General features: G+C 36.6%; 1 protein-coding gene and 1 long non-coding RNA gene across 8 annotated transcripts in view; one reads left to right on the plus strand and one right to left on the minus strand.

Moving 5' to 3' along the window:
* VWDE (von Willebrand factor D and EGF domains) overlaps window positions 1–17901 on the plus strand; it is a 39078-nt gene extending 21177 nt beyond the window's left edge. For 2 of the 7 annotated variants that reach the window (XM_064676318.1, XM_064676336.1), the window contains 18 exons: window positions 165–301; window positions 3072–3227; window positions 3822–3926; window positions 4288–4402; window positions 5385–5635; window positions 5755–5974; window positions 6523–6660; window positions 7269–7331; window positions 8808–9488; window positions 9816–9911; window positions 9997–10092; window positions 10612–10707; window positions 11640–11735; window positions 12072–12167; window positions 12659–12754; window positions 12854–12949; window positions 14204–14299; window positions 14854–15014. In XM_064676318.1, coding sequence (XP_064532388.1) covers window positions 165–301; window positions 3072–3227; window positions 3822–3926; window positions 4288–4402; window positions 5385–5635; window positions 5755–5974; window positions 6523–6660; window positions 7269–7331; window positions 8808–9488; window positions 9816–9911; window positions 9997–10092; window positions 10612–10707; window positions 11640–11735; window positions 12072–12167; window positions 12659–12754; window positions 12854–12949; window positions 14204–14299; window positions 14854–15014 — 2795 coding nt within the window. Of the gene's footprint in view, window positions 1–164; window positions 302–3071; window positions 3228–3821; window positions 3927–4287; window positions 4403–5384; window positions 5636–5754; window positions 5975–6522; window positions 6661–7268; window positions 7332–8807; window positions 9489–9815; window positions 9912–9996; window positions 10093–10611; window positions 11025–11639; window positions 11736–12071; window positions 12371–12658; window positions 12755–12853; window positions 12950–14203; window positions 14300–14853; window positions 15015–15992 lie in introns of those variants that run through there. The other 5 variants (XM_064676327.1, XM_064676344.1, XM_064676360.1 and 2 more) reach the window with 5 other exon arrangements.
* LOC135424788 (uncharacterized) lies at window positions 4643–11078 on the minus strand. The gene is made up of 3 exons (XR_010435347.1): window positions 11017–11078; window positions 9390–9515; window positions 4643–9113 (listed from the first exon to the last, which is right to left on the minus strand). It is a non-coding gene; the product is annotated as an uncharacterized LOC135424788 (long non-coding RNA).

Consider the following 17901-nt stretch of genomic DNA (forward strand, 5'->3'; position numbering starts at 1 on the left):
ACAATAAAAAAAATCTTTCTGTTTATGCCTTTCTTCAGCTGGGTCCAGATTTCGTTGTTTACATAGTTTTCATAGTTGGATAGAAAAATAAACATATTGCTTAATGTAAATGCATATTAATGAGTTAACATACTGGCATTTATTGTCTAATCTCTTCTTCCAAGATGAGGCTCCAGAAATTACAGAGCTGGAGAATGCTGGCCTGTGTGATATTCGACAGTATGACTGCACATCAGTGAGAGTTTTTGGACATGGCTTCAGGGAGTCATTGAATCTGAAATGTGAAATCATCAAATTGCAAGTAGGTGTCCCTGAGCAGTGACAATTATATTTTAAGCTTCTTGTAGAACGAGAGACAAAATGTCTAACATATTATTCATTGATGTGGATACAACCCAGTGATTCAGTCAAAGCTAAAAGGAAAGGCTCTCAGCACTTTGCAGCAGATACTGAATTCTTTGCAAGATTGCCATTTCCTCCATGATAAGAGAAATACAAAACATAATGGGAATGCTCAGCAGCTGAGAGGGAGATAACAGCATAGGGCAGCTATCCATCAGAAAAGGGCAAGGGCAACCCTGTTAGTAACAACCAGTACATCGTTGTTCTTTTTTTTCAGTGCTTATGGAGAGGAATTCAAGTACCACTTCTTTGAAAAAGGACAGCAAGGTTAAAGACATTACTAGATTTCTGCCTAAATTCTAATGCTTGAAATAGCCCTTTATAAACAAAATAAATCTGTTAGGAAAAGAGAAAGGCATTTTTCATGTGTTGTCCATTTCCTTGAGGCTTTTTAATGGTATACATCAGCTCTATACCCCAGATTTGAACAGGAAATTAAAAAAAATTCATGGTAAATGTTGTATGGTAAACTAAGGGGAACTGTGTAGAGAGACTGTTGTTATTCAGACCTAGAATTTGCTCAAGGCAAATTTATAAGCAGTTTACAAGTTTTGGCTGGAATAAGCAATCAGCAATTACAAGTTTTTATGTCGTGTTAGACACGAGCAAAAAAAGCTTCAAAGTAAAACTGTGTTTCATTGATGTGATGCTGGAGGGGGTGAGAGTTGGCAAAAGGGGAACCATTCAATGGGAAATTATGTTCTTGAGACAAAAGGTTTTCTTAGCTAGTTCTGGCAGATGTTAAAATTATTTTGACAGAATTAGCAATGCTGGCTATAGATTTCTCTTAAACTCAACATATATCCACTCAACTTGGCTTGAAATGATAGTCAAGAGTAAGTTTACACTCCATTAGGTTAGAAGACTTTTAGACCATGCTCACCGTAAGTCAATTATTGGGAATTCACTTATCACAGTTTGAAATGTCTCAGTTTTAACTTGTGGCAAGATATTCTGAAATCTCTCTTTTAGGTGGTGCATTTGGCTCCCAGCTACAAAAACTTTCTATTTAATTACTTTTAGTGATGATCTGTTCACTGACAAGAGCCAATTTACTGCTGTTAGCTGCAGTTGAGGAGAAAGCTGCAAATTTTTTGCTTGAGAATACAAAAAAAAAAGGAAGTTTGGGTTTGGTTTTTCATGATGGAGTAATAGTGAATTTATGGAAATGTCAGTGGACTTGCAACAGAAGTCCCTATATTTTGAGATTGAGCTTAAATGATTAAAATTTCATAGGGGAGGCATTTTGACAGAATTAAGAATTTTTTAGTTTCAATATTGTCCATAGAGTGTCTTACCCAGCATATGGTAGGAACTTGATAGAGGTTTGGATTGGACATGGCCAGCAAGCTATGACTACAGAGATACAGAATTGAAATGTAAAGCATGAGAGTGTGTTTAACCTCTGCAAAATGAAAATATGGTTTTATTTCCTTCTGGTTTACACTGAACCCTAGAAGTAAGTTTTTCTATGAACCTAATGAGCTGGAATGCTAGTAGATCTGAGGGCTTTTTAATTGGTTTTTGAAAGGTTAATCTGTTTCTGAAAAAATTATCTGAACTTGCCTCCAGGTTATAACAAAAGATTTCTGGAGAAATAGACTGTATCACTTTTCAAAGGTTACAGTACTAAATGCACTCAAAATTATATATTTAGAAATATTTAGCATTTATACTTTTACTTACCCTTGCTGTGAATTATTTAACTGAATACATGGTGAAAGAAAAACAAAATGTTTGATTGGAACAGAAATAACTCATATGTCTTTTTAACCAAAGTGTTTAATTTTCTGTCTTTGAAAAAAAACCAACAAAAAAACCCCCAAAAAAACCCCCACAAAGGCTTATACAGCGGATGATCTATGTGAGGACTGGGATTGAATAAACGTCTCGATTGGCTTTGGTAACTAGAAAATGTGCCAGTTCAGTAAAACCTAATCAAGCTCAAAATTATTTTTAATTTCTTAAATTAATTTCTGTTCTCTTGATTCTTAGGCTGTCTGGATTCTTACTTCCATCTAACTTTATTTTTTTTTCATATGCTTATTCCTACTTCCACATCAATACTTCAGTCAAACAGTATTATCATCCTTATTCTGTTACCTTGAACTCTCAAGATGGATCCTTGGATGACTTGTCTTCAGTGTAGTTTAGAAGAAAAGTCTACAGGGTCAACAGTGTCTTGTCCTATTGAAAATCTACTGGCTTGTACAAGGGCTAAAAGGCTCAGTGCCAGTGTTCCCCCAGCACCCAGAATGATACCTGAGCTCTGCCAAAAACCTCATCTGTTCCTTCGATTAAAGCCTGTCCTCACGTGGGAGCAGAGATGGAGTGTGACAGAGGCACTTGCATGTCAGCTCGGTGCCGTTGCAGGACCGCCCACTGTTTAACCCTCCTATTACTCCCCAGTTGGAAGAACTCGTTGTCCTTGACAGTGCAGTGCCAAAGGGCTGTGCGTCAGCAAAGGCTTCTCTGCCTTTCTTCCACAGTAGCAGGCTTAGCTAAAAATCTGGGTGTGCAAATAATGTCATTTAATATTTGCCACCGCATTCTAATCCACACACATTAGATTTGTTCAAAACTGTACAATACATGTGTTTTTTCTCTCTGATAAAAATATTTGCATGATGTGTTTCACTGAAAAATAGATTTTCTGTCTTACTGTTTAGTATAGTAATAGACAATGGATTCCTGGAGAACTTCTAACTATGCCAGCTGTCTTCCAAAATGCCAGGACTGTCGACTGCCACTTACCAAATGATGGCCAGCAGTCTGATGTCATGGATGTGGTTCATGATAAACCCATTGCCAAGTGGCAAATAAAGGTATTTACAGAAATATTCACTTACGAATATTCCTATTAGATGAAAATATATCACGTAGATGTTATTCTTTTTTCAATGGTTCTAAAGGTAGAACTCAGCTTGCCTGACTTGGGGTCTCAGTTTCATCACCTAAGCTGAAGTGTTGAGTGTCATTTGAGAGTGTTCTCCTGCAGGGGGACTGTAGATATGACCTACATCCTACAGAGACACTTGTTCTTCAAGAGTAGAAGTTACCCTAGAGCATTTCAAATAACATTGGGTACATTTATGGTAGAATTGAATTGAGCCCAGGCTATATGTACTAATCCCTGTGTGAGGCAGATGTCTGAGCTCTCATACGGATTGAGTCAATAAGGTCAAGAGAATGTACATACTGTTCAACTTACCCTAAAGTAGACACCTACATGTGGTTGGTCAAATATCTGCCTAGACTTATGGGCAGGTTTGATTAGATTTCTGATGACTGTTGTGAGAGTTTAAATACCCATATATAGTTGTCTGTTGCTAAGTGGAAGCTCACGTCAGCAGCCCACACTGGTGATCTATCTATTAATACCTGTATTGGTTAATCCATTTTTGCTGTACACCTTGCAGATTTCTAATGATGGACTCATTTATAGCAACTCTAAAACAATGATATTATATGATGGAGCCTGTCAGATATGTGAATCACAAGAATCTGGATTATGTACATTAAAGGTATGTGTTTCACTACTCTCCATTATGAATAAAATGCATTTTTTCAGGCAGAAAAAAAATGTAGAAAAATCAGCAGAATGTATCCTGTTCTTTTTCCAACAGGGATTTTCTATGCACAGAAATGATATGCACAGAAAGACAAGCTGAGATGAGGCAATTTTAAATGTAAAGAATCAAACCAAAAGCACTTCATATAATTACCAAATAAAACCAAACTTACTGTCCGTTACTTAGATTTAAAAACAAGCTTAGTTGTTTAATGGAAGTGCAGAATTATTAGATTTTATTTGGTGCTATACAAATTCATAACCAATTTGATAACAAAAAATATTAATAAATCACATTTTTATTTCTCTAAAAGGAGAAAACATGCAACATAGATGGACTCTGTTATGGTGAAGGAGACACAAATCCAACCAGCCCTTGCTTACTCTGCAGACCTGACATATCAAAGTTAACTTGGTCAGTTGTTGAAAGTAAGTTCTAAATAGTTCTTTTGTGATACCAACTTGAAAGTCTACTAAGCTTTTATATTTATGGAAATAGTGATGGTTTAGTTTTAACTATTTACAAATAACTAATGAAAATTAACAACTTTCGGTTTAATTGGCACTTCGAAGTCTTTTGGTATTTAGCAAGCTACATCCACATATGGTTGTCTTCAACATATAGATATAAAAAGTATTTTAAAAAAAATTATTCTGATACCAAACAGGTGGAGATCACAAACTGAATTAAATGACATGTGATATTTATTAGGCCCTTAATATTTGGACATCATCTACATCAATGGCATAGACACATGGCCTAAATATTTGAAAGTATATCCAAAGTTTTCATATTTCAGTCCATTTAGAAACCACACTATGTAAAGAAGACCTAAGATTTTCCTTTTCCATAGTATAAAGTTCTAGACTAGAAATTGTTCTTTTGGCTCAGATTTTGTATTTTGCATTGGTGTTTATGTGTATGAATGTTCTGGCAAGACTCTGCCTCGATTGTAAAGGGTCTTGTGTGAATGGGACTCCTGGTGCCTGTGTTGGTGAATCTTGTCCTCATTCAAACTTGTACTGAAAGCCAACGTAGCTATACCTATTTCAAAAGAGTGAAACCTGAATGAAAGGAATGAAATGAAACTCATCCAGCAGTCAGGAAGTCAAGGGATTTCCATCTTATAGTCATATAGTTAAAATATAGTGGTTAAATTCAATAAATTTTTTTTTTTGATGTATAGATGCAGTGCATTACAAGCTTTTGCAAAGTAAAAGTAATTTCTTGGTTATGTTGCTATAGTTAAAATGAAAATATCAAGTGTTTTTTCTGTGCCATACCAATGGCATTAGAATTTAAGAGAAAAAATTCAATGTGACTTCCTTAATAGAAAGACATTATTCTTTTAATTTTTTTAAGTATACTGTAACTTTTGCTTAAAAGATGAAAACATCTTCTTTGTTACAGACAATCAGCCTCCAGTCCTTGAAACTTCTCAGGTTATGCTACAGACTTTTTATGGAGAAGATTTTGTATATCAGTTTTTGGCTTCAGATCCAGAGGGCTCTGCTATTCATTTCACATTAGATTCTGGTCCAGAAGGTGCCAGTCTTTCCCCATCAGGTCTCCTTTTGTGGAAAGCTGTGTCAACAAATCTCCATAAATTAACATTTTCTTTGACAGATGACTGCAATGCAACAACTAAGGTAGAAATAGAGGTAATGAATATTACAGTAAAATGACACCTACTAATAAGATATTTAAGATATCTAATTACAGAACTCATTGCTAGTTCATTAAAAAAATAGAAAACTGTCTTATTGGGCATGTCTTGTAGGTCAGTGTAAAATCATGTGATTGCCTAAATAATGGCTCATGTGTGACAAACATTAATTTCCCACCTGGAAGTGGAAGATATCTTTGTGTGTGTGTGGCTGGATTTGAAGGTGATCTCTGTGAAGGGAATACTGATGACTGTAGACTTAACCAGTGTGGTATTGGCAGATGTGTGGATGGAATAAACAGCTATTACTGTGAATGTCCACCTGAACTTCAAGGTAAATTGCTACTTTATTTACACACATTTATCACGTTCAGTGATAAATAGGAGTTTCTAATTATATGTCTGAAATTGTATTATTTAATTTTTGTCCGTAAATAGCTTACTGTTAGATTATGAAGAAATTTTCTGTTCTGGTGATAAAGATATATGGTATACTTCAAGATTTTTCTTGCATGAATACAATGGTTGTTTATTTTAGTTTACTATGAAAGCAAATTTCCACTGTTTTTCTCCACAGAGGTAAACTCAGCGATATGGAGAAACATAGGAATGATGAGTTTGGTTACAGTGTGATTTCTCCTGCAGATAAACATGTAGTTCCCACAGCTCATTTTCTCCATATTCTGCAATAAGCAAGATACTTAATATAAGATGAAAAAATGTGAATTGCAAACCTAGTCAGCTGTTCTTATTAGCTGTACTGAAATTATAGATACTTTTTTCTCTATTTCAGCACTGGCATACATTGTACTTTTATAAATATGCCATCAAAGTCTAGTGACACAATATTATAGAAAAAATTAAATCTGTATTTTAATGCAGGTAAACACTGTCAAGAGGATGTAGATGAATGTGTATCTAGTCCTTGCTTCCCTGGAGTATTTTGCTTCAATACTTTTGGTTCTTACTATTGTGGTCCATGCCCAAATAATCTGCAAGGAGATGGGAAGTCATGTTATGGTAAAATTCCTTGTTTTTCAGAAGAGTAGTACTATCTTACTGTCATTTAGATTAAATATCTTTGATTATGCTTCATGTTTCTAACAGTAACTTAAAACTCTTTTCTGTAGTCAGCAAAACAGGACTGTGTCTCTGGTGATGGCAACATCAGACTGTACTGGGTTTCATAGCTGTAAAAAACTTCTTCTAGTGACAAGAAAAAAAACATACAAAACACCCCAATTCTTTTATATCAAAGTAGAATACAATGAAATTTTGGGGGGGGTTTCTTCATTATTTTCATAATATGAGAAATTATTGACAAAATATTTTTCTATTAGATTGATTAGCATAGAATTATTTACCCAAATCAAGGCATTTGCCAAATAAGGTGCCCAAATATTTGTTTACAATGCAATTACTGAATAACTTGAATTTTTAAAATACTCTGTTAAAAACTTTTTAAAAGTTATTAAAAAATATTTAAGAAATATTTTTTACTTTTTATCTGCTTTCTGAATTTTGAGTTGTTTTTATCTGTTGAAACTTTAACTTTTACTTTATTTAAAGTTGAAACAAATGTAGCTGCTTCTGTGCACTACTAATGTGCCTTCACATATTTTTTTTAGAAAGCTTTGAAGACACTGATGTTGAAAGGAAGGATTCCACAGGAGAAATTGGAGGGAATAAAGGTGATTTCTTTTCATAAAGAGAATTGAATTTCCAATTCACATACTGATAAGAATATAGTTGTCAAACAAAGGTCCTAGTCAGTTTTATGTTAGTTTAATTTTTCAGTTTGACACAATTTAATTCATTGCTGGGGTTGTATTCTGATCTGAAAAATAAGACTGAAATGTCAATATCAACAAATCCCTTAGGTCAGTCAAGTAATTTTATTAAGAGTGTGATGTATGACACTCCTAGAGTTGCCTTTTGTTTTAGTGACTAACCACTGACATAAAATAGGTAACCTGGGGATAGGAACATCTGTTATATGAGATAAGCAAAAGTTTATGGCATTATGTTGAATGCCATTTTCCTGCTTTAACTCAAAGGAAAGGTGAAAGATGTGGCAAGTGACTGTCTTTATTCTAAAACTCTAAATGCTGTTGCTGGCATTTCCAGGTCTGTGCCTGCTGGGGCTTTCTTTGCAGGAAATTCTCGTGTGTCTTTTCCCTTTATCTCTGAATTGTTGTTGAGGGAGAAGGGAGGTACTCTCTCACTCCACTGCCAATGCTGGATAACTCTTCATCAGCTGCAAAATGGTTTGCTTTTCAGCATTAGGAGATAGAACTCTAATACGATTCAGTAAAGTTTAACCTTTTGTGGACCACTTTTTAGGACTATTGTAAATGGATTGGGGTTTCATTCTTCCTCTGCCCCTTAATGCTAAATGACCACATATAGCATTCCAGCAGTCTTGGATTACAGTGCCTTACTCCTTTCCACAGACTTCCAACTTTTATTGGGCAGAATATGAAGAAGGTTTCATTCATTTTGCACTCCTTTCAATGAGGAGGCTGAGTCAGTCTCTGTTGTTTAGCAAACACATGCAAAACCTACTAATAAAACCCATGTAGAAACTTTAAGAAAGTTGCTTAAAAAGTTTGAAGAGTAAAAGATGGTAATACTTTTGCAACAAGGTGGTGGATTATTCACCGAGAATACTGTCCATGGTGCATCAGTAAGTAAAATCATCTCTATACTTGTGATTAAATCTCTGCTTCTGGACTCTCAGCTTATTACTAGCACTTAGACACACTGATGAACCATATGCAGTATCTTTTCTTTAAATTCTTTCAATAACCTGGCTGGAAGCCATATATGGATCTGGTAATCTGCTCTGACAGTAAATCTCTTTATTGACGTGGTATGGGGAAATCTCTGGTATCTAACTCATATATATGGTGATTTCTCCTTATCTTCCAGCCAAGAAAAGGCCATGGTGAGGGTGGAAAAGGATGTAAACAGAATACCTTGATCTTCTCTAATTCTACCACTTAGGTTCTACTGCTTACATTCTGATGTAGCACATGGAGGGACTTCTTGAATCAGAGAATGAATGGGCTGTATGTTTATCTGTTCAGAAAGCGTTCCCCATGCTCAGAAGGAAAAGAGTCTGTGTTCACATACTTTTTTCCCCCTTTCTTTCTAACATGCTGCAGGGTTTCAACAATCATCCTTTGAGAAGGTTTTAAGCATCTCAAGCTATATTCCCAGTTCTACAGATGTCCCAAAGAGATTTATTTCTACAGAAATGGTCAGTAGCAGCACACCACCAGCCTCCACAGTAAAAACAATCACTGCCTGGAAGTCACTTAATTCTCAGAGAAGTGCTTCTTTACAACCTGCTGTTACTGGAAACATTGCTCACACTCTCAGGACCATCAGTGGTCACCTTGCTGACATGGAAATGAGTTCTTCAGTACATACTGTGATGACTGCATCTTCAGGGAGCCATGCTGTATCACCTGAGAAAAAAACAAGGCCACAAACTGAGGCCTACAGCTATTTTGACACTAGCAGGAAGACTTCTCCTAGCAGCAGAGCAAATATAAGCAAAGGACTTTCTTTGCCAAGCAAAGCATTCAAAGGTGGCAATGCTCAGAGAGTTCTGCACCTATTAGCCAAGCATAAAGCAAGTAATTTACCTATTGCCCCTGTCAAAGTCACTGTCCCACCAAAAATGCTTCCTGAAGAACTGAGTGAAGCAGTGATTCCTAAAGTAATAACCTGTACTGACTTACCCTGTTTTCCTGGTGTACACTGTGAGCCAAGTCAGGATGGAAGCATCAGGTGTGGTCGTTGTCCTAATGGTTATTATGGAGATGGCTTCACTTGCAGAGGTATTACAAATAACTGAACTTAAATGCCTGGATAAAAATAATATTGAGATGTCTTTATAACTTGAAAGTACATTGTTACTGTATAATCAGTGAAAAGCACGGTGTATTGAATTTTCTCACTTTCATTATTAATATTGGCATAGCCTACAGGCTTTTAGTTGTATGGATGCACTTAAAAATATTTTCCTGATGTGTCTTAGACTTCCATTTACAGACAGTGGCATAACGGATTCTCTGTGATTTGTGCATTATGTTAGGCAAAGCACAGTTGAGTGAAATGCGACTTTTATTTTCCTTATTCCCTTTGTTTTCTTCATTGCCTTTCAGCAAGATGTAGACAAACATGTGGCAAAAATATGGAGTGTGTGGCACCCAATATTTGTAAATGCAAGCCTGGTTATGCTGGTTTTAACTGTCAGGCTGGTGAGTATGGTATTTTGATTTTGCCTGTGGTAACTCATATGCACAAATTAATGATTTGAAGAGTGATATTGATTTTTTCACACAGCTCTGTGCAGACCTGATTGCAAAAACCATGGGAAGTGCATTAAGCCAAATGTCTGTGAATGTCTACCAGGATACAGTGGCTTCACTTGTGAGGAAGGTAAATAGAGTATTTTTTGCTTTTGAATACATAAATACCCAAAGGATGCTGTGAACAACTTCCATGACTGTTCATTCTGACAGCAAAGAGGTGTGCTCATTTTACTTTTACTTTAACAGAACCCTTAAGTAACACAATGTATATCCTAATTTTCTTGATATACATTGTAAATGTTGCTTGTGATTGGATATTCCTAAATTTAGCTTTTGCTGTAAGTAGAGGACTTCACCAGTGAATGTAATTGCCCCTAAGCTGAACAGTCCTGAAGAGTGGGAAATACTCTCTGGAAATTGTGGCAGGTTTCTTTTTTTCAAGGTGGCCACCACTGTTGAGACTGTGTACTCTTGGAATGAAATTCTTGTTGTTATTCTTGTCAAAAGGCATTGCATATGTCTCCTTATTTTATTTCCAGTTCTTTGCTCACTGTCAGTTATTAACATTTCCTTTTCTATAAAGCATGACCAATCCATGCATCTTTGTGGAGCTGATTTCTTGAACAACATAATTCTGTACCTGCAGCACATTGTAAACCACCCTGTCAAAATGGAGGCACATGTTTGGCCAGAAATCTCTGCACCTGCCCATATGGCTTTGTGGGACCAAGATGTGATACAAGTAAGCAAAAAAACATGAGGGAAAAATACAGAACATTTGCTTCTGTTGTTCAGGAGCAAGAAAGTAAATTATGGTTTAAATTTTTATGCACTCTGTCTAATGCTAGCAAATGACATAATACCTCTGCCTCTTTGAAGGAGCCCATACTTGGGCTTTTTGAACATTAGATAATATTTGTATATAACTTTAAAACATAATGGACTATTAAAGTTTGGCTAGATTTCATCCTGGTAATTTTTATCGTTCAGAGAGTCCAAATTTAGACATGCTGTTTATATATAATTCACTTGAATGTACTACTCTATTAACCTGGAATTGAGAAAGTTCTTTGTCTCCTCCTCAAATCCCAGCACTTTTGGACTCAGTTTTTCTTGTTCTAGTCTCATTTGTGACACTAAAAAAAAAAAAACTGTTCTTTGTTAAGGAGTACTAAAGAGAATGAGATATAGTCTTGAAGAACTGATTCATGGTTTTCCATGATACTTAAATGTCTTTGCTTGTTAGTCTCGTGTCACTACGAGCCCTTGCTAAAGTGATGGAAGACATTTGACTGAACTTTCGTGGAGTCCATCAAACTCATCATGTTACATGGTCCACTTGTCTCTTGGTATAGCATTTCCCATTTGTTTTAGAATTTTTTTTAAATTTTCTAGGTTTTTAACACTGAATATAACCAAACCATGGATAATTGCATGGAAAGACATTTTATTTACTTTGTTGTCTGGTGCTAGCTATTATGGGTTTGAGACTGGATTCATCTGTTCAGCAATTCCTCTTCAGCTAGTGGAATTGTATGTTATTTCCAGTGTTGATATGTAGAAAAGAACTGAAATATTAATCAAGCATAATTTGTAACCTCTCTCTTTCTCTCTCTTCACCCCATCTCCTCCCCTGCCTTCTCCTTTATTTTTGCCCAACGTTTTGGATTCTAGTGGTTTGCAACAGACATTGTGAAAATGGTGGTGAATGTCTCACTCCAGACATCTGCCAGTGTAAACCTGGGTGGTACGGACCTACATGCAGTACAGGTAACACTCCTGCAACTTCCATGTTCCTAAGAGAGTGTCCATGGGACCTCCCATAGTTTGAAATCTGGAACTGTGTGGCTCAGAGAGCAGAGATGGGCAGCTGCTTACTGCAGCAGAGCTCCAGCACTCCCTCATAACTCTGCATGTAGTTTTGCTGCCAGCAGCAGCTCTTGAAAGTCTTATACTGATCCTTTAATTTTGGTGAAGATTCTGTGGGAATGGTGTTACCTGCTGTTATCTTAGGTGTTTAGTTCCGGTCCTTGCAACACCACACATTTTTTTATATACTTTATTTGGATGTCATGCTTCCCACTCTTCCTGACCCTATTTCTGCAGCAATGTGTGATCCTGTGTGTCTCAATGGTGGTTCCTGTACTAAGCCAGATGTTTGCCTCTGTCCACATGGATTCTTCGGTGCCCAGTGTCAGAATGGTAATATTTTATATTTTTTCCTACCCTCACCCCTTAGCTGCCAGTATGAGACAATGTGTGAGAAAACATTAAAACATGAAATTAACAATCAAGTCATGTACCTGAGAAGTGGTGCAAAACAGATATTGTGTTATTTTTTAGATTTTATGACTGATTCAATGAGTGTTCAAGAAGGGAGACTCAAAATTTGTCTTGTCTTCCACTCAACATTTGAGCAGCATTCAAACAGTGCCATTGTATATTTTGTGTAGTCTAGTTACTCATGTACACATACAGTTGCCATTCTTGACCCCTTTTTATCTGATTTTGTCTTTACTATTGATGTTGGCACCAAACCACATTAATATGATTTTTACAACACTGGCCTGATAGTTCTGAATGTCTATACAAGCTGTCAGAATCTTAGTCTTGCTCTCTTGTTTCATAGAAGTATATCACTAAGGCAAACAAAATACTAACTACAGCCTTTTCCTCCTCTTTCTGTCTTTTAGCTGTCTGCAGCCCGCCTTGTAAGAACGGTGGTCATTGCATGAGAAATAATGTCTGTACTTGTCCTGATGGGTACACAGGTGGAAGATGTGAAAAAAGTAAGCCAGTGTTAAAATCCTTCCAGGATCCAAAAATAACAAACAAATTATTCTGTAATCAGTTAAATGTATTGAACAGCACATGGGTTTGATTTTAAGGTATCTGTGAGCCAAGGTGTATGAACGGAGGAAGATGTGTCGGCCCAAATATTTGCTCTTGTCCTTCAGGATGGAGAGGAAAAAGATGTGACACTCGTAAGTACCTTGTAGTTAACAGAAGAACTATACCTTACAACTAAGATATGATTTAAGGTTACTCTGTCCACACAAGTAATAGGAAGTTAGTGCCAAAGTACTTAAGTATATACACATGTTGAAAAAAATAGTAGTCTGTAACTTGGAAGAGAAATTTAGGATGGAGAACTAATACCATGCAGTTCTTAGGATAAATGATGAGACCAAAATATCTTTTAAGCTCTTGTATAGCAAATATTGTCTGTTTCTTTCTTAATTCTTGTCTAAATAAGAAATATCCACATTTCTGCAAGGAGCTGAGTTCAGTAAAGTGAAAGAAATTCAATTTGTGCTGTAGGATATAAAAACAGATAGAAAAAGAAGTTCAGTGAAAGATGGGAGAACTGTGGAAACGGTGGGAAGTGATTGACATAGAAGATGCAATGAGCACAAGCTCTTTAGGACAGGCAGAAATAGGACTGTGATGGTAGAACATCTGTGGGTCACATTATATCTTAATGAAGATACTGATGGTGCATAAAGAAAATGTATAAAATGTGTCAGCGTGGATAAAAGCACAATCTGCATGAAAATCAGCATGAGGATGGGTGGTAGAAATCCCATAGCTAAAGTGTTAGTGTCTGTCATAGTACTCACCCGAGGCTCAGGAACTGATGCAGGCAATGAGCTCTCTAATGGCACGGAGGAAAAACAGTTTTCCCTGTATTACTTTCCGTAATTATTGGAAAGGGGTTTTTTTTTGTTGAAAAAAATATTACCAGTATGGACATGGATGAGATATTCTTGGACACTCTGGAAGAGAGATTTGATTATCAAATAGGCACCTAATGAATGGAAACAATAGCAGGTTAATTATCATTTAATAAGCAGGGGCAAATGTGCAGAAAAATGGGTCACAGAAAATAACTTTGGATCAAATGTTCAGTTGCATGACAGACAAAAGATCTCTCGACAAGGTATGGGGTTTAGAAAGGTAAATTTAGAAAAAGCAAAGCTATTTAGCATATTTCAGGCTTTTGTAGCAATCTGTGATGCCACAGAACATCTCAATCTGTGCTTTGACTGTAGGGCTTTTTGTTTCCAGTTGCCTTTCTTCTTTAATATCCTATTGATCTTAGATAGGTAGTTCAGTGAAGATGATGTGACTCTTGTGTATGGAAAGCACTCAACCTCTCATGGGCATCCTGAAATCTGAGTCATAAGTCAAAGTAATCACTTGGAATTTAACCAAACTTTGTGATGATGTTTGTGCAGCAATCTGTCTTCAGGAATGTAAGAATGGTGGGGAGTGTATTGGACCGAGTACATGTCATTGTCCTCCGCAGTGGGAAGGAATCCAATGCCAAACACGTAAGAATTATGTGACCTGAAACCTCTTGCTTCAGCACAGTTCAGACTGCACAGTACTGCAGAGCCTTGAAGTTCTACACCTTGGTTGTATTTTACCCTAATCTGTGTCAAAGGCAGGATAAAGAGTAGAGATTCCTCTGCCCATTCTGAAGCTCTCCAGGATATGATGGCAGTCTGGGACCGTGGCAGTATGTGTTGGCTTGCTCTAATACTGTACACTGCTGTACCAGCCCTGAGAAGCCATTGCAATAGCTTGAAATAGTAAGATGCATTAAAAAACACCTTACTCATGTTCCTTGCTCAGTCTCATTCACACTCTTGGCATGTTCTCATGTTAAATCTGCATCAAAGCATGAGGGGGATGGGATGGGCATAAGAACTTTGTTGGTTCCACATCACCTTTAAGTCTCCTATGCTTGAGGGGTGTTTCCTTGCGAAAATACTGAACGAGTTCTTGGCTCCTATAAGCAAACAGAATAAGTATATAGAAATAGTAGCCACTTTTCCTCCACCAAGGTGTTTCCATGAATAAAGCCACATATCTCTTGTTTTAGCTGTATGCAACCAGAAGTGTCTGTTCGGAGGCAAGTGTGTGTTGCCCAACGTATGCTCTTGTCGTCCAGGTTATACTGGAGTCCTCTGCGGGAAGAAAATTCAGGTACATGTGGAGTCAAGATGCCATCACAGATACAGTGATTTGGGAGTCATTATCTAGTCCACCCTGTCCAATGAAGCAGCACGATATACACCAAATATGTATTTAGTCTGATTTCTCCCTTTCAGTCTTCAGTGAGGGAAAATTAATGAAATTCCTAAGAGCTATCTCTTGTCATGCAGCAGGGATTGGTAACTATCCTCTTCACAACTACTATTCTCTCTTCCAGCATCTGGCCCCATTTTAGGGAGAAGTGTCCCGCTGTTGACTTTCTTAGCTTGCATCAAGTCAAGCCCTGATCTTTTCCCAACTAACTACACTGCCACTCAGTTCACCCCTGTTTTATACAAATGTTCATTATCCCAAAGTGTAACTTGGGAATAGCTTTATTTTTTTGCATCATAAGGTGTGATGACGATTTCTCTGTTTTGTCACACAATTTTCTGTTGGATTCCCTTGTTTGAGTGCTGACAGTCACTCACTGAAGTAGTTTAATTAAACATTTCCTTACAAGTAACTTCTTTGTGACATCTGAAGTAAAAGTATGCTCTTCTTGCATCATCTGTGGTGTTTCTCTTCTTTTAATTTCAATGCATAGACACTTTTCTGGTGCCAGTAGAATTGAGAGATGGGGCAGATATGTTTCAGAAATTGAAAGAGAGAAATGCTCATACATCTTTTGAAAATACAAAACTACATACCTTATGACAATAAGAGACTATTTTTTTCAATATGGATTTCCAAAATTGGCCCTAAAGAGAGGAATATTTTGATTTAAATGTTTACATAACTATGTCTGCAAAGCATTAATATATTTTTAATCTAGAAAATATATATTGCTGATCAGTCAGACGGTGCTGTATTGATTAAAACAGCAAATTTTCTTTAAGAAACAAAAGAGCTATAGGCACAAGTTTAACTTATGTTGTGATTCTGTGTATCAGGAAAGCAGAGACTCATGGATAACTTTTTTGTAAACGTGGGCTACATCATTAAAGTCTGTTTTTAATTTTTTTTTTCTCTCTCTCTCTCTCCAAGGTACAAAGGCATCATGATTGAAGAAATGTATCAATTAAATTGCAATGCTTCATGGATGTATGAGACTTGAAAATAGCAAAAGGGTTAAAGGCAATTACAGAGCTTATTTAAATGAAAGGAATATTCAGAAGTGTTATTTTTAAAGATTCGTATTAGCCACAAATACTGGTGAGCTTCAAAACAACAATCTTGTAGTCATTAAAGCATATATGTATATTTCTATAATTTTTTGCTACCTCATGCACAAACCCCACAGCTTCTGATGTCTTCACTGGACTCAGATCCGATGACTGATGCACACTGAAAATTCTGCAGTTCATTGATGCAGTCAGCTGGACTGAGATTTCCTTTGTGGGAACAAGATTGTAGCAGCTGCTGAGTGTCTCCAGCAAGGAAGGCAACACTTCAGCACTTCCTGAATGGTACCTTCTGTTTGTAAACACTGTATACATTATGTATTATTTGGCTGCAGACAGAAGAAAAAGCAGAACTATGTTTTTCTTCTTCTCTTGTATTTGCATCATTCTTGGTGTAATGATAAGCCAGTAGGGAGGAAGGAGGGGAAACCTGAACTGAGGCTGGGCTACTAACCATGGAGGCTTCCTTCCTATCTTGTTAACAGTCATTCAGGTGCAGAATGACTCTGTTTTATCTGTGACAAGCCTTTGTAGCCACAAGCCAGATACCAACTCTTCTGTTTTGACTTCCTTGCTTACACTTATGAATTTGAGTACCCAGCTACTGAATTATTGGTGTGTCTGTAAGACTTTAGGCCCCTGCTTTGAGATAGCATTCAGTAATATGAGGAAATTTTGTCCCCAAGTCTTTAGGAGAAATTTGACAACACTTTTAGCAATGCTGAATCTTAAAATGGGAACTAATAAGCAGAGAAATCTGTTGTATATATGCCATCCATACACATCATGTCAGAAAGTATTTGTAAGGACTTCTTAGAGGATTTCTTTCCATTACCTATTGCTCCAATGAACTGTTAGCACCTACCAGCTACCAGATAGTTTTTGAACAAATAAAATTGCATTTTTTCTTAAGTTTCCTACAGAAGACTGCTACCTTCTCAGCTGTTAAAGACATTTCAGTTTCTGCCACAATAAACTTGAGTTCTGTAAAAGACACAAATATCCCTTTACTTAAGCCATTGAAATTTACTGTTTTGTTTTGTTTACTTTTGTTTATTTTATCATGACTTCCTGTTCTCCTGAGCAATATTTAGTTTACATACTCTAATTCTGAACGGGAAGAAAATAAGAGCTCATTTTGCCATTTACTGCCACTCTGGGATGCTGATTGCCGAATCACAGCTTTTAGCAGCTCTGTGCATAGATTTCTTCTCACCTTTTTATAGTCCTCTTATGTCATTTTGCAAAGTAAGCTGACATTTTGAGAGCTCAGCATCATTCCAGAATGATACCTGATGGATTTCCAAGTGCCTGACTTGTGTATTTAAAAAATATTTTCAGTTTCCCACTTGCATTTTAAATTTCAATGTTTCCATAGTTTCTTTCAATCAAGCATCCCAGTGGCTGATAGCCTGATAATCTGAGAACTGTTCTATTATTTAAAACCTTTCTCACATCTCACAAAGATCTTGATGAACAAAACCTCACTAGCTCTTGGAACTGATGCCTCAGGATGATGCTTTGAATACATAAGGTTCTGAAAATGTTTTTAAAGTGCAAACACACCAGGATCACATAATCTCATATTGTAATCACCCCTATTCCACATGTCAGTTACAGAGGTACTGTGCTAAAGAGAAAGAGAACATCTGTCTGGAACACTGCTAATAGTATTTTGGTTAATGAATTTCTGCTACCCTCTGTTCACAAAACTTAATATGTATATGTGCATTCTAGGATTTCAGGCTGAATAAAGGGGTTTTTTATCATAA

The sequence above is a fragment of the Pseudopipra pipra genome, chromosome 1 (assembly GCF_036250125.1).
Source record: "Pseudopipra pipra isolate bDixPip1 chromosome 1, bDixPip1.hap1, whole genome shotgun sequence".
NCBI classification, from domain to species: Eukaryota; Metazoa; Chordata; class Aves; order Passeriformes; family Pipridae; genus Pseudopipra; species Pseudopipra pipra.